The following is a 22,781-nucleotide window of genomic DNA, read 5'->3' on the forward strand; positions in this document are numbered from 1 at the left end:
TCTTTCTTTCTTTCTTTTTTCTTTCTCTTTTCTCTCTTTTATTTGAATGCAAAATGGAGAAGAATAAGCAAATAAGTGAACCACTTTTAAATAGTACAGAAGATATTCAAGAGGATATCATACTGGATAATGAGTGGTCATCCAAGAGAAACCCTCATCAACCATATATTGTAATATAAGCATATGATATATATAATATATAGACTAACTTACTCCCTTATCAGTCTAAATATAAACTATACATCATTGGTAGTTGCTGCATCACTATACTAAGTACTCTTATCATTGCTCTTACTTTATCGCCCTTTAAGCTGACACTACACAACTATACAAGATCAGTTGATGGTAAAAAGATCAAGCTCGAAATTAATGTCAATAACAATATCTATAATAGATAATGTAAAGCCTAAAAATATCATCATGATGATTAGTGATGGTTTAGGTCCAGCCTCCGTTTCATTTGCTAGAACATATTATCAATACACGAATAATAAGCCGTACGACTATCAGATGCCACTAGACACCATTCATATTGGTCAATCACGCACTCGCAGTTCTTCCACACTGGTGACCGATAGTGCTGCTGGTGCAACAGCCTTTAGTTGCAACATAAAAACATACAATGGTGCTGTAGGAGGTAGAAAGTAAAAATAAAAAAAAGACCCCCTTCTCATCTTTCATTTTATGCATAGTGGACCCTCATAAAAATCCCTGTGGCACGATCCTTGAATCTGCCAAACATACTCAGGGAATGCTAACAGCACTTGTAGCTACGTCACGCATCACGCATGCTACACCTGCTTCTTTTTCAGCGCATGTCACAGACAGAGATAATGAAAACAAGATTGCCGTGCAACAAATTGGAGATAATCCATTAGGCCGTAGTGTTGATTTAATGTTTGGTGGTGGCTATTGTTACTTTTTACCCAAATCGTCCAAAGATAGCTGTCGCTCAGACCAACGACATTTACTGAATGAGGCCAAGGACAGATATGATTGGAATACGGTCATTTATAATAACAAGACCGCATTTGATGATTTGCCTGTTGACCCTAGTATCTTACCAGCTATCAGTTTGTTCTCCTTTGACGTAAATAGCGACAAATATAATCAATACAAAAAGAGATTGATGTAAATTATATATAGCACATGGCTTATGAAATCGATCGAGTCCCCAGTAAGGAACCTAGTTTATCCGAAATGTCTCAAAAGGCTCTTGATATTCTCTTCAAGGCGACTGAAAACAGTGACAAGGGATTCTTTATCATGATCGAAGGCAGTCGAATTGACATGGCTGCTCACTCGTAAAGTATAGCAAAGGCTTGAACTGAGTAATTACTGACGAAGGTCCAATAGGAATGATCCTGCTACACATGTGCATGAGATTCTAGAATATCAAAGAACAGTAGAGCTTGTCAAAAAATACGTGGATGAGCATCCAGATACTATCATGATTTCAACAAGTGATCATGAGACAGGTGGACTGTCTTTAGCCAGACAGGTCTCACAGGCATATCCAGAATATCTTTGGTATCCAGACGTACTTGCCAAAGTGAAGAGCTCAACTGTAGCTTTGGCAGATTTGGTATCTCAAAATAGAACAAAAGAATTCGTTGTAGAAACAGTCTTGAAAGATCGTCTTGGAATCGCGGATGCAACTGATGAAGAAATTGAACAACTGCTAAAATCAGGAAGTAATATTGACTATTATCTGGCAGAGATGGTCTCTATTAGGGCTCAGCTGGGAGTAAGTTTATTTAGTATGATCGCTTGCTAGTTTACATGTATATAAATATATATATCTTTTTTTAGTGGGCAACTCATGGCCATAGTGGAGTAGATGTTAATCTGTATGCTTATGGAAATGGTACAGAAGGACTTGCAGGCAGCCACGAAAATACAGAAATAGGACAATTTATTACCAGCACATTTGGCTTGAATCTAAAAGGAATCACAGAACAATTAAACAAGTAAGTCAATTTGTTATGCTATCTTTCTTTAACATTTCGTTTTCTCTAGAAATAATCCATCCTTTCACTTATCAAATATGACAGCTGAGGACAAACTGGAATATAACCGTGTCCTTCAGCATTATCATTTTGTTCCTTCGCACTTGAAGCATCCTAATTTATAGAAATAAAACTCTTTAAACCATGAAAGTTATCTTGTTACACCTTGTAAACAGACACAATGTCTATCACTGATTTACAATAGTGTAACAGCTAAAATCAAGTACTTAAAGAGTCAATTCAATTCTAATTGACGTTTTTTACAAGTTGCATAAATGACAATTCATAATTAAAAAAAAAAGAGGAAGAGCAGATATTTGTGAGCAACAAGGTTTTTCATGAGTAATGCTTTTTCTACCATTTTCATAAACCGACATTAGAACCAATCAAAATTGAGAATGATGCTCAACCTTATCCTTTTTTTATCCCCACAGAGAAAAAAAATACCTTTTATTTATCAACATGCCTTCACCACCTAAACCTTGGGAAGTGAACAATCCTAATGCTTCAGCCGTTGTGACTTCTCCTACTACTGCAACTAATCTAACAACTAGCACAGCGCCTGACATTCCTAATCGTCCAACAACAACAACAACAAATGATACCATTGCAACTCCAGCCAGACCCTTGGGTACATTTCATTACTTATAATTTATTATATTTATTAAAATAAATGATAGGATACTCGAATGGATATGGCTCCACTGGATATGGAACTACTGGATATGGATCATATGGGTCATATGGATCCACTGGTTATGGCTCTACTGGATATGGATCATATGGAACCACTGGCTATGGTGGTATTGGATCCACTGGTTATGGTGGCTATGGTGGCTATGGAAGTTATGGTAGCTCATATGGAGGTTACGGAAGCTATGGCCGCTATGGTGGAGGATATGGTATGGGTTATGGTATGAACCGGTTTGGACCCATGAATCGTCCTGGAGAAGATATGCCTCTTACTCAGCGTATGGAAATGGGTACTCGACCAGCATTTGAAGTAGTAGAGAACATTGTCGGATCCTTTGGTGGATTTGCCCAAATGCTTGAATCAACCTTTATGGCAACACATTCGAGCTTTATGGCCATAATGGGAGTTGCTGAACAATTAGGATATCTCAGAAACTATCTAGGACAGGTGTTTAGCGTCTTTGCCCTCTATCGTCTGGTAAAACGATTTATTCAAAAAATAACTGGACGAGCACCCGCTGTTAAGCCGATGGAGATCAATGCATCAGAATTTTATCAGTTTGACCAAACAAGCAAACCCAAGATGTCACGTAAACCATTCATTGTGTTCATGCTCATGGTAGTTGGTCTTCCATACCTAATGCATAAACTAATACAAGTCATTTCGAACAATCAAAAACGCCTACAAGAACAACAGTTACAACAACAGCAGCAGCAGGCAGCAACAATTGATCCTTCAAAATTAGAATTCGCTCGTGCAATGTACGACTTTGCAGCAGAGTCACCGATGGAACTGAGCCTGAAGAAAGGCGATATTGTCGCCATTATTACCAAGTTAGATCCAGTAACGAATGCAGCAAGCCAATGGTGGAAAGGAAGACTTAGAGACGGAACAATGGGTATGTTCCCTGCAAACTATGTGGAAATCATCCAAAAGGCGTCAAAGGACAGTAATGAAGTTAAAGCGATAAAGGAAGCAGATGATGCCATGAAAGCGATCGAAGAAACAAAGAATTAAGAACGCAGATACCTTTTTATTATATTATCTTTATTATTATTATCGTCATCATTATTACCCCCTTTTTTTTGTTATTGATGGTATTGTATATTATTACAGTGATTTTATATATGGAGCCGAAGCTCAAGCTTATTAAAGTGACAATGAGATTAGTTGCATTTTTTTTTTTGGTTTTTTAAAGCATCTTGATAAGCACTCTAGTACAGCCTTGATAATAATGATTCCTAGAGATCACAAGAGGAGAGCGCAGTGTAGATGTGGGGAAACGGTAGTCCCGCAGCTCGCTAAACATACTGCTTTGGGGTACAAGAAACAAAAAGCAATACAGGCAGGACAACAGTATACGGTGTAAAAGGGCTAGTAAGGGAGCTTACCGAGGAGAATTTGAAACCAAAAGTTACAGGAAGGGTGGTAGAATTACATATCCCAAAATCTAAACATGGGTTCGTTGACAGCAAGAAAGATGAGACAAGTGACAATCAAAGCTGAAAAAGTGAGTGTTGCAGCTGTGGTTGAAAAAGTAGACATTGGCATTAACCGTTACCGAGTCAAAAGTCGACAGCACGAAATACAGCTACAAAAACCGGAATCTAAAACCAGCTAATTGTTAAAAAAAGAAAACTTCTATATGTTTAGCATGCTTCATAAGCCTACAAAATCTGCCAGGGCAGCTATTGTGAAATGAACTTGAAAACTCAGTCCTTTATGTCTACCTTGTACAAATTGGAAGATTATTACAATTTGTATTATTGGTCACTGCATTCAAAAAGTATGGGCACTATTGTCACTATGGTGATCCGTGTGCTCAATGATGTACAGATTGCTACCTCTAATACTTTCTCATAGGGGAAAGACTGATCACTAAGAATGACGGTAATGTCGTCATTGGATCAAGCTTTTGATAGTGCAGCACAAAAGAAGATCATTGAAGAAAATGACGAAAGCGGGAGGGAATAATGCATTTGATTTATTCATGACAAGTCACGTCAATGTAAGCAGACCAAGAAAACAAGTACCCTTCTTTCATCTAAAAAGGGCAGTGTACGTTTATGGAAAGGGCGGCCCCTGATCCATTTTACAAAATGAAATGCTGCACCAGACCGTTCAGTGAACCTTTGAAAGGGGCTTCCTATGAATCGCATGTGATGGGGTAATTTATCTAATGAAATTAACGTCATAAACATAGCGGGAACAAAAAAAATAGACTAAATGATGGGGGGAGAGTTAAGAGAAAAATGTGCAACCTTTGTGAATTCATTGTTCATTTGAGGAGGACCCTTTAGGCTTATGAATATGGCTCATTGATCTTTTGTCGCTATTACTAACCTTAGATAGACCTATCATAATGAATGTTTGTCATAATGTAAAAAAAGAGCTATATATAAATCAGGCATGTGAAAGTGGGCCATTTCTTTGATTCTGTCCCCGATGTATGAATGGTGCTGTGTGCATATTGACTATAAAACAAATAAACAAAGAGCAGAGGCATGCATCTATTAAATATATAGCACACAGATGTATGATTCACATCTTTAATCGTTTTATGGTCATTCATCAATATAGCAATTAGTTGTGAGCTTGAAATATACACTCTGAATTTAAATACTATTCCCACGTTATTTGATTGGGCCAATTGTTAAAATGTGGGGAAACGGCTGTTTACAGTTCCATTATGAACAAGCTCTATCAATCCCCTCTTCTCTTTCCATTTTTACGTGTGCTTTGCTTTCGCATCATTAATTATTTGTTTACGGTAGCTTTTAAGATAAAGCATTTGCAAGTGTGCGTTATTTTTAAATTGACTCCTTGCCTAAAGAATATGATTTTAGGAAGAAATCGGACCAAAGTCACTATATAACTTCCGTCATGTCCCGTTTGCCTTACTGAACCCAGCGGACATTCATTTTATTGGAAAGGATGCCCTTTGCACGAGCTAGGAGAAGGGCATAAGCGATCGTACTCCGACCTTTCCGAGGATAGATGAATATAAAAGGATCAGCTTATTCTTTCGTCCTTTTCACTTTACTCTTATTTTTTTTTTACATACGCATTAAAAACAATGGTTGCCTCAAGACCCGGATCCCCTTACACTGGAAGACCTGCCAGCTCTGGCTCAGTCCACACCAAGGTTGAAGAAGAATTGCATGAAGTTGCTGGTATTGACTATGATAAGGTAAAGAAAACAATCAGTTCATTGATCTCTAAAACAAAATGACTCACTCTTATCATCATTCAAGGTTACCATCAAGCGTAATCCCTCAGTTGCCGTCCTTTACGAAGAAGCTTTGACTTATGAACAAGGTACCGTCATTTCATCTGCTGGTGCCCTCTGTGCCTACTCTGGTAAGAAGACTGGTCGTTCTCCCAAGGATAAGCGTATTGTCGAAGAAGAAACCTCTCAAAAGGATGTCTGGTGGGGTCCTGTTAACACTCCTATCAGTGAACGTGTCTTCTTGATCAACCGTGAACGTGCCATCGATTACTTGAATACCCGTCCTCGTCTCTACGTCTTTGACGGTTTCGCCGGTTGGGACCCCAAGTACCGTAAGAAGGTCCGTGTCGTTGCCTCTCGTGCTTATCATATCTTGTTTATGCGTAACATGTTGATTCGTCCTACTGAGGAAGAACTCGAAAACTTTGGCACTCCCGACTTCACCATTTTCAACGCAGGTGAATTCCCTGCTAACCGTTACACCACTGGCATGACATCTACTACCTCTGTCTCTGTCAACTTCAAGCGTAACGAAATGGTCATCCTCGGTACTGAATATGCTGGTGAAATGAAGAAGGGTGTAAGTATAAAAGAAAGAAGGAAAAAGAAAAGAGAGCGTGGTATTAAATGTGTGGGATAGATCTTCACTGTCATGCACTACTTGATGCCCAAAGCTGGTGTCTTGTCTCTCCACTCCTCTGCCAACGAAGGCCCCGATGGTGATGTTTCTCTCTTCTTTGGTCTTTCTGGTACTGGTAAGACCACTCTCTCTGCTGATCCCAAGCGTCAATTGATTGGTGATGACGAACACTGCTGGTCCGACGATGGTATTTTCAACATTGAAGGTGGTTGTTATGCCAAGTGTATCGACTTATCTGCCGAAAAGGAACCCGATATTTTCAACGCCATTCGCTTCGGTGCTATTCTCGAAAACGTTGTCTTGGACGAAGAAACCCGTGTGGTTGACTACTCTGATGACTTCTTGACCGAAAACACTCGTTGTGCTTATCCTATCTACCACATTCCCAACGCCAAGCTTCCCTGTATGGGCGGTCACCCCAAGAACATCATCTTGCTCACCTGTGATGCCTTTGGTGTTCTTCCTCCTGTCTCTAAATTGACTGCTGAACAAGCCATGTACCATTTCATTTCTGGTTATACTACCAAGGTTCCCGGTACTGAAGATGGTATTGTTGAACCTCAAGCCACTTTCTCTGCCTGTTTCGGTGCTCCTTTCCTTGTTCTCCATCCTCAACGCTATGCTAGTATGCTTGCTGAAAAGATGTCCAAGCACAAGGCTGATGCTTGGTTGATCAACACTGGCTGGATCGGTGGTTCTGCTGCTACATCCAAGCGTTGTCCTCTCAAGTACACTCGTGCCATCCTCGATGCTATCCACAGCGGTGAACTCGCCAAGGCTGAGTATGAAACCCTCGAAATCTTCAACTTGAGCATCCCCAAGGCTGTCTCTGGCGTTCCTTCTGAACTCCTTAACCCCAAGACTGCCTGGAACGGTACTCCCGAACAATTCAAATCTTCCCTTCAGAATGTCGCCAAGATGTTTGTTGAAAACTTCAAGACATACGAAGATCAAGCCGCTCCTCAAACTTTGGCTGCTGGTCCCAAGATCTAAATTCCTTCATATACTCTTTCTCTTTTGCATAACATGATGAAGTTTGTTTTTTCATTATTTATTTTTCTGTATCATACTCTTATTAACATGACATTGAATAAAAAAAAAATTTATTTTTGTATCAAGTGGTATTTCTCTTTACCATATTCACTCTTCGTAGTATGCCCTGTTTGTAAATAACCATTTTTGGTAAAATCAAGACCTACTTGCCTTTTTTCCTTAAAGAGTGTGGCTAACAAAAGGAGAAAAGCTGTATTTTGATTTTGTTTGAGCGAAGACAAGTAAAAAAGGAGGAAAATTTGTGTTGTATTAAATAGTTAAAGGAGGGAAAGGGAGTGACATTAGGGAGTTGTATACAAACTAGAGAGTTTTCATTCCAATCACCTCAAGGGTGAGTTTTTCTAATTTTAGTAAATGTGTCAGTATTTGAATCTAAAAAGAAAAGAACCATATGTCTGCTTTCAAAGGGTAAAAAAAAAAAAAAAAGCTCTCAATGGATAAGATCAGTGTCTGATCATTGAATTACTGGGAGGGGATATTATATCTTGATAAAATACTCGAAATGGAAAGATTTAACAATAAGATTGGTTATAGCTGTGCTTAAACACGCATGAGCGTTTTCTGATTGTAGTACTTGAAGCATGCTGTTTTCAACGTGTTTTGAATACGCTTACTATGTTTTACTAACATCACCCATTGGGCACTAATTTACAGTGAGAGCGAAAGAAATCAAACACCATCAAGACTTTGTTCGACAACGTATTTCAAGATGTCTGTCATGCGCCTAGAGATTGTCGCTCTTGTGAGTTCCAACATTATGGACAGGCCATTCAATATCAATGCAGTCCTTGGTTTTCCTAGAAAAGAGAATTGCATATAAAGTTAGTGCCAAAATCGTACAGCTGTCGAAAAGAAGACGAAAGATGATTCCCAAAATAAAATCTGTTCTTATTTCTTAATTGATTTGTTGGAACAAATGGAGCTTTGACCAAACGTCATAGTCTTTAATTCTGCGACAATCATTTTAATTCAGATGGAATAAAGCCTAGCCAACTTGCCTAGACCGCGCTTACTAAACAGGGTGGCAACAAATTAATTCGCAAAGTGTCATGTAGATCAGCCAATCGAGATGTCTCAAAAGGAGAGGAATGAACATATGGAGCTGTAAGTTAAATCTCGATACTACGTTTAATACCACTAAATGGCGATTACCCAAACCGATCGGAAGTCCAATGTATGTTGTATGCGACTAAACTTCTTAAAGAAAAAGACAAAGGATGTATTACATTTCTCTCTGACCTATGCTTTTTTTTTTTTAAAAAAAAACTTCTTTTTCTCATTCATTGGGAGGAGATAAAGCCAAAAACAGGATATCCTTGATATCTGTAATATTGCATAAAATGTCTCACATGCGATCGTATGCGATTACATATATAGTTATTTATACACGTTTATGGTATTATTGGTTAATTTTCTAACAATAAGTGTCAATACTTGACCCCCTAAAAGAGGCCTTAGCGCATATAAACATATAAGACTCAAAGAGAAGGGGGAGGGAAAGGAGATGCAAAAGTAACCTTTTTATAGTCATTTTTAATTGGAAAGTTAGGTACCATTATCTCCCAATTTGGAAAGTCATTTCCAAAACGCCGCTTCTGCTTTTTACTATATTTGTCTTTCTAATTTTTTCTACCATCAGGGGGTCGTCATATCTTGAAAACCTCTCAATTGTATAGTGCCGATTAGTTAATCTTGTTCTCCCCTAAAAATAAATGAATAAAGATAAATCGAAGCTTTTTTTTGTTGACGTAATTCGAATGAAAATGAACTTGTAATTGAATAAGTAGCTTGTACTTTCTGATCCTATTCTCTTTAATATTCTGACCTTATAGTCCCAGATAATTCGTGTATCCGCTTATTTCTCTTGAGTTGTTCGTGGTCAACACACAGGGAGTCGTTACAGTTGTATAGTCCTGTCTCGTGTCTTCTTGCTAAATCTCGCTGCAGGTGCTGCACAGGAGTGTTTCCTCTGTTGCCGAAGCTATAGTTACAACCTTTGGAATGTGAACATCATGATCTTTGAATACTTTATCTTTAACAAATCACTATACTAAAGGCTTATTGTTGTAATACTTTTATTAAATGAAGGACTTTTTTTAATAAAAGGATTAATAATGTGCTCATGTAGAATATACAAGTTTTAACCTGCTTTCACCCCCTCATGATTATGTATCTGTATTGTTGGAGCGCATCACAAAAAGGGGAAATTTACGGAAGTTTGGGTCATGAAGTTGATAGGGAGTACATCGGGATTGTTCCTTTATCATTTTACTTTTGCGCACATTTTAAAAGCAAGTTCATTGAAGAGTGATCCCGTAAGTTGGTGAAAGGGATGTTTCCTATTATTGTTGTTGTGCCACAGTCTAAAAGTGATAACTCTGGATGTGCGACTTTAAAGACAGTTTAAATCGTGTCTTATGAAAGCAATATGAGAATATAGAACAGCTTTATTTATGGAACATTACCAGCAGTCTTATCAATGTTCAAAGAGCAAGCAAGTGAAAAAGAACATGACAACATCAAATCAGAAGCTTCTGTTAACCCCATCGTTCTCACGGAGAATGCAAGACGTCTGATCGAACAAATCCATAGAGCATATTTTACACCAAGAGCCATCAAACAGGAACTAATTAACTTCTCGTATCTAAATAATATTGATCCTATCATTTACCATGATACTCAGTTCCTTGACCGTACAGTTACATACTTCTTAGATCTGATGGTTTCCCTAAGCAACCCTCTCAGCACGACCATTTTGGAACGTACAGCAGTAATACATACAACCGTTTATATTACCAATCAATTATTTTTATCAAATAATGATATTGTGGAGTTGGCATGGTTAGAGCGCAAATGTACTGCTACTGAAAAGTCCAAATGGGATGATGCCCTCTTTAAGGTAGAGCCAACATTACATACACCAGAACATAGGCCAAATAATGTAAATACAAATTTATCTTAATTACAGGTGATTGATCAAACTTACGACATAAAATTAGAATAAATAAAGCAATAACAACATTTCTTTTATCTCCTCTTCTTGAAAAGAAACAAACCAAGATGATGACTTTAAAAAGGCATGCTTAGCTTGACGCCATACATTTAAGAGTCTTTTTGACGAGATCACTGGCAGTATCTATAACATTAACCTATTTTCTGGTGCATGCAATTTTTCCCTTAAGATAGGCCATATAGATGTGTCCACTGCGCTGGCGAAGTTTTTCGGTGGGTCTGATGACAAGACTTCTACTATCAAAGAAAGTCGGGACATTGAAAAATTATACAAAAAGATGTTGAAAGTTTTTAGTGATACAGATCCCGTCCCAAAAGTCATGTACTATATCAGATTTTATGGTATAGTATATGTTGCATAATTTCACTTTGAGCGGTTTAACAAACAATAATTTATTGCAAATGTTGTGTACTTTGAGAAGCTGTGTGAATACTGTGGTTCCTTGATTAGAAACACTATTACTTCGCTTGTTGTTCCCACCACACCTAGATCAGTGAAAAAAATACGTTGAGCAAGTTCCTGATCTCCTTGCTTGGAAAGATTACGCGGTTAATCAAACATTAAATCTGTAATTCCTCTGGCACAAACATCCTATGCTCATTTTATATCCTCTACTGGTTATTTTTAAGCCTATGTACTTATATTACCTTATTATATATTACATTATTGTATATACATATTTTAAATAAATTATCTTTCTAATTGAGAATTTTAAAAGCGCAAGGTGTTTTCAAAAAGCGCCATTTGTCACTGGGAAGCACTGTATATGAAGGCATCATTACGTATATTTTTCTGTATCCCCTTACCATATATGTATATATATGATCAAGGATGTAGCCCCCGACAAAATGAAGAGAAATGGTTTTCTTTAGAGCCAAGACATTTGAAACTACGATTATATCTTAATTGTCATAGATCGTTTTAGAAACTTCGTAACTCGATCATCAGATGGTATCACCATGTGTTGGCATCATCATCAAACACTGTACTTTAGTCATCAAGTTGTTCTATTCATCTCCACACACAGACTTGGCCCTAGTCCATCTATCCGTGCGTATGTGTACAACATGTGCAGTAAGGAAATCATTGGTTTTATTTTAATTCCAACTAGTGCGCATAAGTATCAAATACTCCTTAAAATGTTTGTGATGAAAGCACAAGTAGGAGGGAAAGACAGAGAAAGAGAAAGAATGAAAGAGAGAGAGATAAAGAAAGGGGGGAGTTGGAAGAGTGTAGAAAGTATTAAAAATGAACTTTACATGAAACAAAAATATTTAACCCCCTATTTATGCTGTAGAACCCGCTTTTTTTGTACTTTGTGCCGCGGCTTCCGAATTTATCTGTTTACAAAAACCAAAAAAAAAAAAATAAAGGGAATAAGGGATGAACTATCCAGAACTTAAAGAAGGAAGGGGGAATATAGATGAAACGGACTTGCAGTAAAAGGACAAATAAAACTTTTACGTTTTTCTTAAAAAGGAAAATTGAATGATTTTTAAGGGTTCAATTAAAAACCAAACAAGGCTTTAAAGTTTATTAAGTGTAAATAAAGAGCATTGTGTAAATAAATAAGTATTTTTTTATGCGTGTGTAGTCTAAGTAAAAGGTAGCATATATACGTATTATATATTGTAAAAAAAGGGGGGGAAGAGAGAAAAGCTTATTGTTGTTATATACATTAAAATGAATGTTGCTGTTGTGTGTGGAATTGGTATAATAATAACCAAAGTAATGCCAAAAGTAGAGAATATGAATTATTATAATAATATAAAAGGAAAGAGAGGGTTGCTGCTCGCTGTATATGATGTTCATAAATAAACCACTGTAGTATAATCATTGTTGTTGTTGTTGTTGTTGTTGTTGTTGTGATAGTGTGGTAATAAATAATCATGTCGTAAAAATAGAACAAATTAAATGCGCAGCTCATGGTAAAGAGCACTCAGCTGTCTATGGTCTTCCGACCAAGGTAGCTTTTCCCAAGCAACATCCTGAGCAGGTAAAGAGCGGATAGGAGGGAAAGGGATTAATTCAGGTTCTTGTAATTCATTTGTATTGTTGTTGTTATTGTTGTAATAATATTCTTCATCCGATGACCATGGCGATGAGGTTAAAGAAGGCGAGGCTGATATGATGGAGGAGTCAGTTGAGTTTTGCCGAGTTGGATTATAATATTGCAGACTGTGAATAGAAGCTGTATGACCACCGCCGATATCTAGTGGATTGATTTCAGGGTACTGTCCTTTGGGGATTTCTAATTTGTTTAGCAAAGGGTCATCTGAGGGTCTCTTTAAGCGTCCAGAGATAATATCAGCCTTTTTGTAGTAAGAAATTAAATGAAGCTTTTGGTTGGATGCAGTGCAAATAGAGAAACTCTGCTTGATCAATCCATTGGGTTTATACGAAAACACGACCTGCTTCATGCCAGGTATAGCCATCGAAGGTTTACGAGGACGTCTTTTTGTGTCCAATTCACGATAAGTCAAGAAACTACCCAAGACCCGACTGGGTGACCAAGTTCTACCATCTGTCCATCGTCGCATGCCAGCTTCTCTTTCATCCCAAGCAAAGACAGATCCAGAACGTATTTCTGTACGTTCTTTAGAGGTCAATCGCCTTTTGACTCTTTGAAGTAAACCTTTTCTACAAGCTTCAAAAATGATGAGAGCGTCCTGGGGTGTTTTAATATAGCCAGTAAATGATTCCATTTTTTTTTTTTAGAAAAAGATAAAAAGATAAAAAAAATGCTGGTTTTATTTTATTTTAGAAAATTTTAAGCTTTTTATTTTAAAAAAAGTAATGATTATGTCATATTTTGTGTTTTTGTATTCTAAACAAAAATTAACTCCATTTTTGGATTCATGCAGGAAGAAAAAAAAAAAGCTTAAAAAGGAAAGTCAAGTTGGAATTAGAGTGTTTGCATTTTTATATCATCACGACATAAAAAAGGAGAATTCAAAAAGAGAAGAAAAAGCCATTGTATATGTTTATAAGGGATATTTGTTGGTAAATATAAACTATAAAAAATGCAAGCATTCAAAATATGATTGAATGATCGAAGGTCATAGAAGGTAATAGAATGGCATAGTAACACATGTAATTTGTTTGTTCTTTTGTACTTAAAAAAAGGGGGGACATTTGTTTCTCTCCTATTTTAGAACTCGAATAGATTTGCATATCGAATATTTTCTATTGTATTTACTATCAGACAAACATTCCAACAAACGACAATAGATTTTTTTTTAATTAAGAAAAAAAAAAAGTCGTTGATGTAAAACAGATAACTTTAGTAAATGTTTATAATCTTAAAGATTTCAATGTCTGTGCTCCCTCCCCCTTCTTTTTCTTTCTCTCTCTCTCTCTTTGTGTGCCCATGTCATCATCATCTCGATACATTAACATTTTTAAGTCATTTCTGTAATACAAGGCATATAAGTATAATAAATGCATTGATTACCGAACTTATGGATCAAGTGATTTTTCTTTATTGTTAATCACATACCAATGTCATCCATCCAATTCATCACTTCTTGAAATTCATTGTTGACATCATCTAGCTTCACTTGATCAATCCAACCATCCAAGAATTCGGGCGGTCTAGTTGCTTGATTCATTCCAACAAACAAAATAGGAAACTGTGGTTCAAATTGACTCGATGGTAATCTCATTTCATCCTCTTTGCCTGGTAAAAGCACTAATCCAGACACTGGCTTATTCGATACATACTTTTGTGCAATCTTCCATGCACTCTCACCACGACTGATCAATATAGGTGGAAAAAATGAAAGCTCTGATGTGGCTTGATGCAACTCTATTTTTTGTTAAAAAAGTATTTTCTTTGATCATTTTGTTACCATCGTAACAAGTCTTTAATATCCTCAAGGGTTCCTTTTCTTCTTTTGGTATACCCATAGCAACGTCTACTGAGTGATAGCCTAGGTGACTAAAGCGCGTCTTCCATATCATGGACCATTCACTTTTTATAGTTATAATCTTGTCTTCTTTTTTCATGTATTGTTTTTACTTTGATGGTGCATCATTTGTCATTCTTAGTAAAAGAATTGGCGTTGGTCTTTTGACAGATGCTTTCTCAGATGGACCAAGTGATGTCACTGTTATTTTATGTCTTTTGAATATTACTAACAAATATACCCTTAGTTTTGATAAAACAGCTTTTTCTTCTTTAGTTTCTAACCTTTATTTCGTATGAAATGACAAAACATATTGAAAGAAAAAAAAAAAAGGAGGGGGAGGAAACTGTTGGGGTAGCTCTACACTTGGCTTGAGCATCTTTCACTAAATGACACAGGGCAATTTTAGCCTGTCTATTGGGTCGGACCTTTCTTTTCCCGAGAGAATAGTAAAAAAAAAAACAACCCTAAATTTTTTGGGTACTCTATCTGTCTCTCTCTTTTCCCTCCTCCTCATTCTAGAGAAAACATGGCATCTACCTCTTCCGTAGCAACACAATCCCTCTTTCGTCGATTCTGGGACTCACCTGCTGGACCAAAGACTGTTCATTTCTGGGCTCCTGCTATGAAATGGGTATGACATTAAGCCCTATATTTCATTCTCTTTACTCATCGCGCGCGTGTGTGTGTGTACCTTTTTTAGGCTTTAGTCTTTGCTGGTATTGGTGACTTGCAACGTCCAGCAGAAAAACTGAGTGTTACTCAAAATGTTTGTAAGATAGTCAACAGATATCACTAATGTATGATAACTAATACAAATAATCTAGCCTTGATGTTGACTGGTCTCATTTGGTCACGTTATTCAATGGTTATCATCCCCAAAAATTATTCATTATTTGCTGTCAACTTATTCGTATTTGGTACAGGAGCAATGCAAGTGGGTCGTATCCTCAAGTAAGTGCTGAGAATCATTAATGATTTGCTTTAATTGACTTTATATCTAGTTATCGTATGTCTGATGAATATAAGCAAAAGCAAGCCATGTTAGAACAGAAGAATGCATAATTCGTATTTATTAAAAATAAAGAGGAATACTTTCCGTATATACATGTTCTTAGTTTCCCTTTTAGATAGAAAGAGAAAAAAAAAAAAAGAGAAAGAGAAAGTGGCTAACAGTGTGTAAGAGTATTTCACATGTCATAGGCGGTTACTTAAATATATTTCCTTTGTCAGCGTCTTCTTTTTCCCTCTTTTTTTATTTATTCTTCTTTATGACTTTAGAACAGTTTTCTATAGAAACAGCTGACGATGGCACTCGACGTTCGATACTTTCTCCAAGTGCCCTGATGAAAACACCTGCAGAAGGTGTAGAGACTTTGTATGATGTACTTCAATATGCTGCAAGATCCTTCAAGGATCGTCACGGTTTTGGTTACCGTAAACTGAAAGACACGATTGTGGAGAAAAAGCAGGTGACGACAGTAATAGATGGCAAAGAACAGACAGTTGAAAAGAGCTGGACCTACTTTCAATTGAGTGGTTATTACCATTACTCTTACCAAGAGGCTGCTGACATCACTCAGCTTATTGGCGCCGGTTTACGAAAACTTGGCTTAAATAAAGGTGATAAGGTGCAAATCTCGGCCTCAACAAGGTAATGCCAACAAAAAAACACGTTTATTTCTTGATACTGAATTTGTTACTAGTTTTGAATGGATGTTTATAGCACATGGTAACCTGTTTTTCTGTTGTTTGATAAAGCAACCTTAACATAAACTACATAGGCGCATTCAGTCAAGCTATGACGATCGTTACTGCCTATGACACGTTAGGTCCTGAAGGGCTTCAACATTCCATATCTGAATCTGAAGCCTCTGTTTGCTTTATAAATAGCGAACAACTGCCTACTCTAAACAAGATTCTATCAGCTTGCCCTACAATCAAATCTATCATTTACAGAGGCAAAGCTAATGAAGACCTAATCAATCAACTTAAACACCACTCACAAATAAATCACGTCATCTCTTATGAAGAGCTAGTTCAACTAGGTCAAGGTAATCCTGTTGATGTCGTCAAACCTGAATCTCATGAACTATGCTGTATCATGTACACGAGTGGAAGTACGGGTAATCCAAAAGGTGTGATGTTGACTCATGGAAATGTAGTCGCTGCTAGTAAGTTTTTATCTTGATTAACGTACAACAGCCTTAACCCTACTGTCATCAGTTGCTGGCGTTTGTCGAATGTTGCAGCATCTGTTGGAAGCCAATGATACCATGATGGCTTATCTTCCTCTAGCTCATGTATTGGAGTTCCTTGTCGAAAATCTCTGCATCTTTTTAGGCGTGACACTTGGTTATGGTTCTATTCGTACACTCACCGATGTATCTGTCAGAAACTGTAAAGGTGATCTTCAAGAGTTTGGACCTACAATCATGACGGGCGTTCCTCAGGTATTTGAAACTATTCGAAAGACGGTGCTGTCAAAAGTGGCCGAAAGAGGTCCTCGTGTACAAAGCATTTTTATGAAGGCAGTCGGATTGAAAAAATACCTGCGCGATCATAAATTTAGTACTGCCTTCTTGGATAAGACTATTTTCAAAGCAGTCAAGAAGCAACTGGGTGGACGGCTTCGATACTGCCTCTCGGGCGGTGCTCCTCTTTCAGCGGAAACACAGGAATTTCTATCCCTCAGCGTGTGTCCCATCTTGGCTGGTTATGGTATGACCGAAAGGTAAGAGAACAAAAAAAAAGTACAATGAATGTCTCTTGACTGAACCTATTCTATAGTTGCGGGTATAGTCTTTGCTTTATTATAAAGTATTTCCCTTTCTTTACTAATATTATCATATAGCATGTGTGCTATTATGGCACCAGAACAATGGGAATTGAAAGAAGTGGGTACACCTGTTCCTTGCGTAGAAGTTAAATTAGTGGATCAACCCGAGCTTGGCTATCTGTCAACGAATACACCCAGACCACAAGGAGAAATCTGGATCCGTGGTCCTTCGATCACTGCAGGATATTATAAACAACCTGATCTGACGAAAGAGACACTAACTGAGGATGGGTGGCTAAAGACAGGCGATATTGGTGAATGGACAGAAAGAGGAACACTGAGTATTATCGATCGCGTGAAGAATTTGGTGAAAACGAGCAATGGTGAATACATTGCTCTTGAAAAGCTCGAGAGTATCTACAAATCATCGCCTTTAGTTGAAAACTTTTGTGTCTATGCTGACCCTCTATACCCTCGTCCTGTTGGATTAATAGTACCCATTGCTAAAACCTTGGAAGCATCTTTGGCAGAAAAAGGTATAAAGAACAGTGATTGGGATGCACTTTGCTCTAGTCAAGAAGCGCGTCAACATGTACTGCGAGTTATGCAGGAGCAGGCCAAAGCAGGCGGTCTTAAAGGAACAGAGATTGTTAGCGATGTTTGGATATGTAAAGACTTGTGGACAAGTGAAATGGGTTTATTGACTGCAGCACAGAAATTAAAGCGCCAAGAAATTAACAAAATGTATCAAAAGGAGCTTAAGGATATGTAAGTACTCAAGATATAACAACAAGATCTTTTGATATTTAACCCCTTCTAATTTTAGGTTATCTGCTCAAAAGTAATCAAGTTTTAATAAAAAAAGAGGTGTTTGTTTTCAAATCATTACTATTTACTATATATCTTCTTTTACAGCCGTGGAATAGATAGAATCTATCTATTGGTGTTCCTTTCTGATGACTCACTAGTGTCGAACAGACACCAAGCGGAGTTACTGCTATTGTCTCTTTTACTTGCCCTTTGTGACGCTTTCTAAGCTATTTCCCTTTTTTTCTCTTATTAGGCAAAAAAATAGAGATGGATCTTGAAATTAAGCCAGCGACGATTGATGATGTCCCTTTGATTTTACACTTTATTAAATCCTTGGCAGCTTATGAAAAATTATCTCATGAAGTAACAGCAACAGAGGATATATTACGAGAAACACTCTTTGGTGAGCGTCGATATGCTGAAGTCGTTTTTGCATATGCTCGAAAGACAAAGGATTCCCCCCTTGAGCCTGCTGGAATGGCTCTCTTTTTCCATAACTTCTCAACCTTCACTGGAAGACCAGGGATTTATCTCGAAGACTTGTTTGTTCATACAGAATTTAGAGGTTCTGGTATCGGCAAGAGTCTCTTGATATACCTCGCTGCTCTTGCAAAGGAGAGAAACAGTCCTCGATTTGAATGGGTGTGCCTTGACTGGAACGAATCTTCTTTGAAATTCTATAACTCATTAGGCGCTAAACAGCTCAAAGAATGGATCATTCATCGTGTGGAAGGAAAGAACCTTGACAGTCTTGCTGCCTTGTAAAATATAGTGTATTACTAATTAAATTAAAATAAATGATCAAATAACTGTGTGTACACAGTATACTACATCATCCCCTCCGTAACATTGATTGAGATCCACAAGCATAAGCTAAAAAGTCATTATAGGTCGAGAAGGAGACAGGGAAGATTATTGACTCGGAACTTGTACTATTTCAGTAATATGCAAAGGAGCTAAAGGTGTATCGATTGATCATGAGTATGCGTGCTTTGTCCCTAAACTGTGTTTAGGGAGAAAGGATAAATTAAATTATAAATCTGTGGACTACGCATACAGATATAGTCTGGTGACATTCCTTGCTCAAAAGTCCAAAAATCTCCAGCTCTTTCTTATAGATAATCCCTTACATCTGAACAACTACCCCTAAACCGGTTTTCCTTTTTCTTTCTATCGACAGAAGCTAAAAAGCCTTCATATTAGGAAGTATATTGACACAGTCAGATTAGAAAGTTTAGGTTCATTAAGCCCCGCCTTTTCGGAATTCTATCCCATACGGATTACACATACTTACTTAATTAAACAAGCTTTGCATATTTAAAGGATACACAACATTGGATTAAAGGAGTAAAGTAAAAGAAGAGTGAGTTTACCAGATCATGTGCTTACACTTTTGTATGTGCTTTTTATTTAGTTATTTATCTCGAAAAGGTGAGGCTAACAAACGAGTTTTTGAAATGTTAAGCTCACAAGTATGATTGGATTAAGGAGATCTCTATAGAGCTTTTCTACCGGTTATCAAATTTGTTCTTAGAACAAAATCCCTCCTCATTTAGTTTTAATCCACATACTTGCTTCCTGCTCTGTCAGTGTACTCAAGTTTAAAAGTATCAAAGAAACTGTTCTTGAATGTTATGACCCTAATTAAGCTTACTTTAACAAGGAGCATGTTTCATCTCTTAGTCAAATACTCTCTGTACACCTTCCAGAATTGCCTTCTCAATTACTGGTATCGATCTTCAAGTCTTGTCAAACTTACAGAGTGCTCTTTGATCGAATCTTAACAGCTACGCATGAATGGTTTATTTTTAACATTATAATTGAGCAGTAAAAATGTAATAGTAAATTGAATATGACGTGATTCAAACGGCACTGTAAATCATTGATTTATTCTTCTTTCTTGAAGTTGATAGTAGGTTTGAACAAATGGATGTACGTATGATATATGGAGGATGATGACATATCTTCGTTTGTCGCAAGACTAGCAATCATAATATTCTACAAAGCGATATTCAAATTATATCTCATCGTCAATATTTTATGAATTTGCCTTGAAACTTATCGAATTTTCTACCGTCTCTTCCATGCTAGCATAGGCTTCGAGCAACGTTGATAACTTCAATGACCAAAGCTTGTAAAGCTGGTAAGAGGGGCTGTGGTATCTCCAAACACCATGATGTACAGCTCAATCTCAGAGTCGTGAAAAAATATCCCACAGGTCTTGAACTCCTTCTGATGTTTGCTATTCATTATTCTTGCGTGTAATTACTGTTTCAAAGTCTCTGCTATTCTTGGTCTATCATTTTCAGGTAATGTGTTACACGTGCCACCAATGCGTTTCACTTCCCCACAGCCTACTTCTTCATTATTGAAATATATGACAAAGTCAAGTCGCGTTTTTTGCCTTGAAGTGATGTGAATCTTAAAAGATAATTTCTCCCTTTTATTATAGTCAGCATTTTATTTCACTGTGCTTTGAAAGATTGATACTCACCATTTATAATTGATTGGAGTTCTGGGAGGGAACATAAATTGCAAGAGAGAAGAAATGTTTTCCACAATACAACTAAGCTCATTTTTGTTCTCGCTATCGTTTATATGTTTCTCTGTCATGATTGTATCATAGGCATAAGAGAGTAGATTATTTAGATTCTGCTGTTCAACAGTGGTGGAATGAGAGGGGAAATATTGTTTATCATCCAATGTGCACTAACCGATTAGAAAGAACCATTAATAAAAACGGCAAACACTTGGTGCACTCAAAAATGCACTCAAAAATAAACCAATACTAAGGGCGCTACCTTTATCCATTACCTATGATGTTACCCAACAAAGCTTTTCAATGTGTAGCGTCAAGCTAAACATGAGTTTATAAAGTCGTCATCTTGAATTGTCTCTTTTCAAGAAGAAGAAAGAGATAAAAAAGAAACGTTGTTATTGTTTTATTCTAGTTTTATGTTACCAGTTTGATTAACAAAGACGCAAAAACATGTGTAATTATGATGCATTCACGTTTTTTATTAGAGAGAGTGAACTGGACAGCCTGAGGTTATGCAGAGACTTTAGTAGTGTAAAGTTGTATAGTGATTCTACGTGTAGCGCCCCAAGGAAGCGCCCGTAATATTAGTCTATTTTTGAGTGCATTTTTGAATGCACTAAGTGTTTGCCTACAATAATCATATTCAATATTATACAATTTATCGTTTGAACTCATAAGAAAAAAGCAATCTGTTCTCTGGAGTAAACAACAAAGTCTATCAGGCCTTTTGATAATAAATCAATAGGTAAAGATGAAATCTACGTCAGTAGTGAGCGTTAAAGGCCACTTTAACTTATGACTGGTATACATGTTATTCAAGTGTTTTATTACTGAGCGTATTTATTAATTGACATCGAAGATAATCCTCTTAATCGACTTAAAGCCAATGACGGTGTAAACGATGACCCCGTTGCTTGTGTTGTATTTGCAATCCTATTGATAGCCTCTTCATCTTTCTCAACAACAGATTGACCTGTGGCTATAATCTCTTCCTGTAAAATAGATTCAGCCGTAGTAGATGGCTCGCTTGCGTTTGATTTTATCAGCCTTTCAATGGATGGACTTGTCTTTTTTAGTGCATTTAGATAAAGTTCCCCCAATAATGGCCATCGTTCAAGATTGGCGATTCTGTCTTCTGTATCCAGATATTTTTCAATGCTGGACAATGACCTAAAGATAGTGCTTATCTGCTGATTAATGCGATTAGCTTGTTGCTTTATTGCTTTCACTAGACGACATTGTCAGGGGCCGAAGAGTCAGTTTTGGTTGTTCTAACCCATGATTACCTTCCGGGATTTTTTCACGTATTAACTTTGACTGATTTAAAGCAAGTGTAGAAGACTGAGCCATAGAAGAACTGAGGTCATCAACATGTTTGATACGTTGTAATAGTAATCTCTATAGTTAAATTATAAGTCGATCATCTCTCGTTTGGCAGGGGAGTCATTCATTTTACTTGATCTGAATTAACTCGTGACATCTGAGACGCAATATGATCTTGTATATCAAATAATGTATCGGCCAAGTTATCTGCAGAATCTATAAAAATGAAATTAAGATACGGCTGTGTATACTTTAAAGAAGCTCGTACATTTTCCAATATGCTTGTTTGTCAAGAGCTTTCCACTTGATTTAAGCGATATGACACTTTCGAGAGTAAAGCCTTTTTCTTGTACTTTTACCAGTGGCTCAACTTTGCCAATCTCTTTTAAACGCTTCAAGTCACTATCCTCTGCTTCTTCTAGGCGATGAACTACTTCTATAACACCATCCTGTCACTTTTTTTCGCATTAAACCATTTCAAGAGTAACTGCTTTCAATAAATACCTCTGTCTGTGTTTCAGTTAAGAGTAGATTGTTGTCACTAGCTGTTAAAATGGTCATTACACACACATTCTTATCTGACAGAAAAAAGTAACATTACAGTCTGTCTCCTCTCTATGGGATGCTTTGGTCAAACAAAACTCTTCCTTTGATGAAACTGATGTCTATCATTGAATTATTATCCATTTAACATGTATCTTTCATTTCACTTTTTACCATTAATATGCAATAATTTTATTTAAATGAATATAATACAAAGCGTTTTTCTTTTTTTTTTTTTTTT

At 37.0% G+C, this 22,781-nt stretch overlaps 10 protein-coding genes across 10 annotated transcripts; 7 read left to right on the forward strand and 3 right to left on the reverse strand.

Annotated features, from left to right (window-relative positions):
* The first annotated feature begins 32 nt into the window (after window positions 1–32).
* Window positions 33–2,385, forward strand: RHIMIDRAFT_255606 (alkaline phosphatase-like protein). Its single transcript, XM_023611179.1, has 8 exons — window positions 33–170; window positions 225–345; window positions 395–637; window positions 693–1,090; window positions 1,147–1,304; window positions 1,357–1,747; window positions 1,813–1,970; window positions 2,020–2,385. The coding sequence occupies exons 1-8, from the start codon at window positions 54–56 to the stop codon at window positions 2,132–2,134; spliced, it is 1,701 nt and encodes a 566-aa protein (XP_023465313.1). The 5' UTR covers window positions 33–53; the 3' UTR covers window positions 2,135–2,385.
* A 37-nt stretch (window positions 2,386–2,422) lies between these two features.
* On the forward strand, window positions 2,423–3,877 carry RHIMIDRAFT_227422 (uncharacterized protein). The gene is made up of 2 exons (XM_023607595.1): window positions 2,423–2,640; window positions 2,690–3,877. The coding sequence occupies exons 1-2, from the start codon at window positions 2,472–2,474 to the stop codon at window positions 3,718–3,720; spliced, it is 1,200 nt and encodes a 399-aa protein (XP_023465314.1). The 5' UTR covers window positions 2,423–2,471; the 3' UTR covers window positions 3,721–3,877.
* A 1,875-nt stretch (window positions 3,878–5,752) lies between these two features.
* RHIMIDRAFT_227424 (ATP-utilizing phosphoenolpyruvate carboxykinase) lies at window positions 5,753–7,695 on the forward strand. The gene is made up of 3 exons (XM_023607596.1): window positions 5,753–5,893; window positions 5,958–6,512; window positions 6,573–7,695. The coding sequence occupies exons 1-3, from the start codon at window positions 5,780–5,782 to the stop codon at window positions 7,563–7,565; spliced, it is 1,662 nt and encodes a 553-aa protein (XP_023465315.1). The 5' UTR covers window positions 5,753–5,779; the 3' UTR covers window positions 7,566–7,695.
* A 2,049-nt stretch (window positions 7,696–9,744) lies between these two features.
* Window positions 9,745–10,651, forward strand: RHIMIDRAFT_255612 (uncharacterized protein). Its single transcript, XM_023611180.1, has one exon. It carries the CDS (start codon window positions 10,105–10,107, stop codon window positions 10,585–10,587), a length of 483 nt encoding a protein of 160 aa, XP_023465316.1. The 5' UTR covers window positions 9,745–10,104; the 3' UTR covers window positions 10,588–10,651.
* A 1,833-nt stretch (window positions 10,652–12,484) lies between these two features.
* Window positions 12,485–13,440, reverse strand: RHIMIDRAFT_255613 (uncharacterized protein). The gene has a single exon (XM_023611181.1). It carries the CDS (start codon window positions 13,341–13,343, stop codon window positions 12,549–12,551), a length of 795 nt encoding a protein of 264 aa, XP_023465317.1. The 5' UTR covers window positions 13,344–13,440; the 3' UTR covers window positions 12,485–12,548.
* Window positions 13,441–14,129: 689 nt separating this feature from the next.
* RHIMIDRAFT_238278 (uncharacterized protein) lies at window positions 14,130–14,682 on the reverse strand (the record flags this gene model as incomplete). Its single annotated transcript, XM_023608925.1, has 3 exons — window positions 14,130–14,446; window positions 14,490–14,611; window positions 14,660–14,682. 3 exons carry the CDS (start codon window positions 14,680–14,682, stop codon window positions 14,130–14,132), a joined length of 462 nt encoding a protein of 153 aa, XP_023465318.1.
* Window positions 14,683–15,087: 405 nt separating this feature from the next.
* On the forward strand, window positions 15,088–15,495 carry RHIMIDRAFT_184786 (UPF0041-domain-containing protein; the record flags this gene model as incomplete). The annotated part of the gene is made up of 3 exons (XM_023605837.1): window positions 15,088–15,180; window positions 15,250–15,319; window positions 15,374–15,495. Coding segments are annotated over 3 exons (285 nt in total), but the record flags the coding sequence as incomplete, so codon positions are not given.
* A 322-nt stretch (window positions 15,496–15,817) lies between these two features.
* RHIMIDRAFT_238280 (acetyl-CoA synthetase-like protein) lies at window positions 15,818–18,170 on the forward strand (the record flags this gene model as incomplete). The annotated part of the gene is made up of 7 exons (XM_023608926.1): window positions 15,818–16,200; window positions 16,253–16,278; window positions 16,331–16,720; window positions 16,773–17,280; window positions 17,337–17,342; window positions 17,401–18,093; window positions 18,152–18,170. The coding sequence occupies 7 exons, from the start codon at window positions 15,818–15,820 to the stop codon at window positions 18,168–18,170; spliced, it is 2,025 nt and encodes a 674-aa protein (XP_023465320.1).
* Window positions 18,171–18,402: 232 nt separating this feature from the next.
* RHIMIDRAFT_238281 (acyl-CoA N-acyltransferase) lies at window positions 18,403–18,900 on the forward strand (the record flags this gene model as incomplete). The annotated part of the gene is made up of 1 exon (XM_023608927.1): window positions 18,403–18,900. One exon carries the CDS (start codon window positions 18,403–18,405, stop codon window positions 18,898–18,900), a length of 498 nt encoding a protein of 165 aa, XP_023465321.1.
* A 2,493-nt stretch (window positions 18,901–21,393) lies between these two features.
* On the reverse strand, window positions 21,394–22,765 carry RHIMIDRAFT_255624 (uncharacterized protein). The gene is made up of 6 exons (XM_023611182.1): window positions 22,715–22,765; window positions 22,502–22,662; window positions 22,266–22,446; window positions 22,131–22,213; window positions 21,961–22,072; window positions 21,394–21,902 (listed from the first exon to the last, which is right to left on the reverse strand). The coding sequence occupies exons 2-6, from the start codon at window positions 22,556–22,558 to the stop codon at window positions 21,502–21,504; spliced, it is 834 nt and encodes a 277-aa protein (XP_023465322.1). The 5' UTR covers window positions 22,559–22,662; window positions 22,715–22,765; the 3' UTR covers window positions 21,394–21,501.
* Between the last annotated feature and the right edge of the window lie 16 nt (window positions 22,766–22,781).

The sequence above is a fragment of the Rhizopus microsporus genome, assembly GCF_002708625.1.
Source record: "Rhizopus microsporus ATCC 52813 unplaced genomic scaffold scaffold_10, whole genome shotgun sequence".
Lineage (NCBI taxonomy): Eukaryota > Fungi > Mucoromycota > Mucoromycetes > Mucorales > Rhizopodaceae > Rhizopus > Rhizopus microsporus.

Coding starts and splice junctions, on each gene's coding strand:
- RHIMIDRAFT_255606 (XM_023611179.1), top strand. CDS start 54: ATGGAGAAGAATAAGCAAATAAGTGAACCACTTTTAAATAGTACAGAA. Junction 1,748..1,812: donor CTATTAGGGCTCAGCTGGGA/GTAAGTTTATTT, acceptor ATCTTTTTTTAG/TGGGCAACTCATGGCCATAG. Junction 1,971..2,019: donor ATCACAGAACAATTAAACAA/GTAAGTCAATTT, acceptor CGTTTTCTCTAG/AAATAATCCATCCTTTCACT.
- RHIMIDRAFT_227422 (XM_023607595.1), top strand. CDS start 2,472: ATGCCTTCACCACCTAAACCTTGGGAAGTGAACAATCCTAATGCTTCA. Junction 2,641..2,689: donor AACTCCAGCCAGACCCTTGG/GTACATTTCATT, acceptor AATAAATGATAG/GATACTCGAATGGATATGGC.
- RHIMIDRAFT_227424 (XM_023607596.1), top strand. CDS start 5,780: ATGGTTGCCTCAAGACCCGGATCCCCTTACACTGGAAGACCTGCCAGC. Junction 5,894..5,957: donor CTGGTATTGACTATGATAAG/GTAAAGAAAACA, acceptor TCATCATTCAAG/GTTACCATCAAGCGTAATCC. Junction 6,513..6,572: donor CTGGTGAAATGAAGAAGGGT/GTAAGTATAAAA, acceptor TGTGTGGGATAG/ATCTTCACTGTCATGCACTA.
- RHIMIDRAFT_255612 (XM_023611180.1), top strand. CDS start 10,105: ATGTTCAAAGAGCAAGCAAGTGAAAAAGAACATGACAACATCAAATCA.
- RHIMIDRAFT_255613 (XM_023611181.1), bottom strand. CDS start 13,343: ATGGAATCATTTACTGGCTATATTAAAACACCCCAGGACGCTCTCATC.
- RHIMIDRAFT_255624 (XM_023611182.1), bottom strand. CDS start 22,558: ATGACCATTTTAACAGCTAGTGACAACAATCTACTCTTAACTGAAACA. Junction 22,447..22,501: donor TAACTGAAACACAGACAGAG/GTATTTATTGAA, acceptor AAAAAGTGACAG/GATGGTGTTATAGAAGTAGT. Junction 22,214..22,265: donor AAACAAGCATATTGGAAAAT/GTACGAGCTTCT, acceptor TCATTTTTATAG/ATTCTGCAGATAACTTGGCC.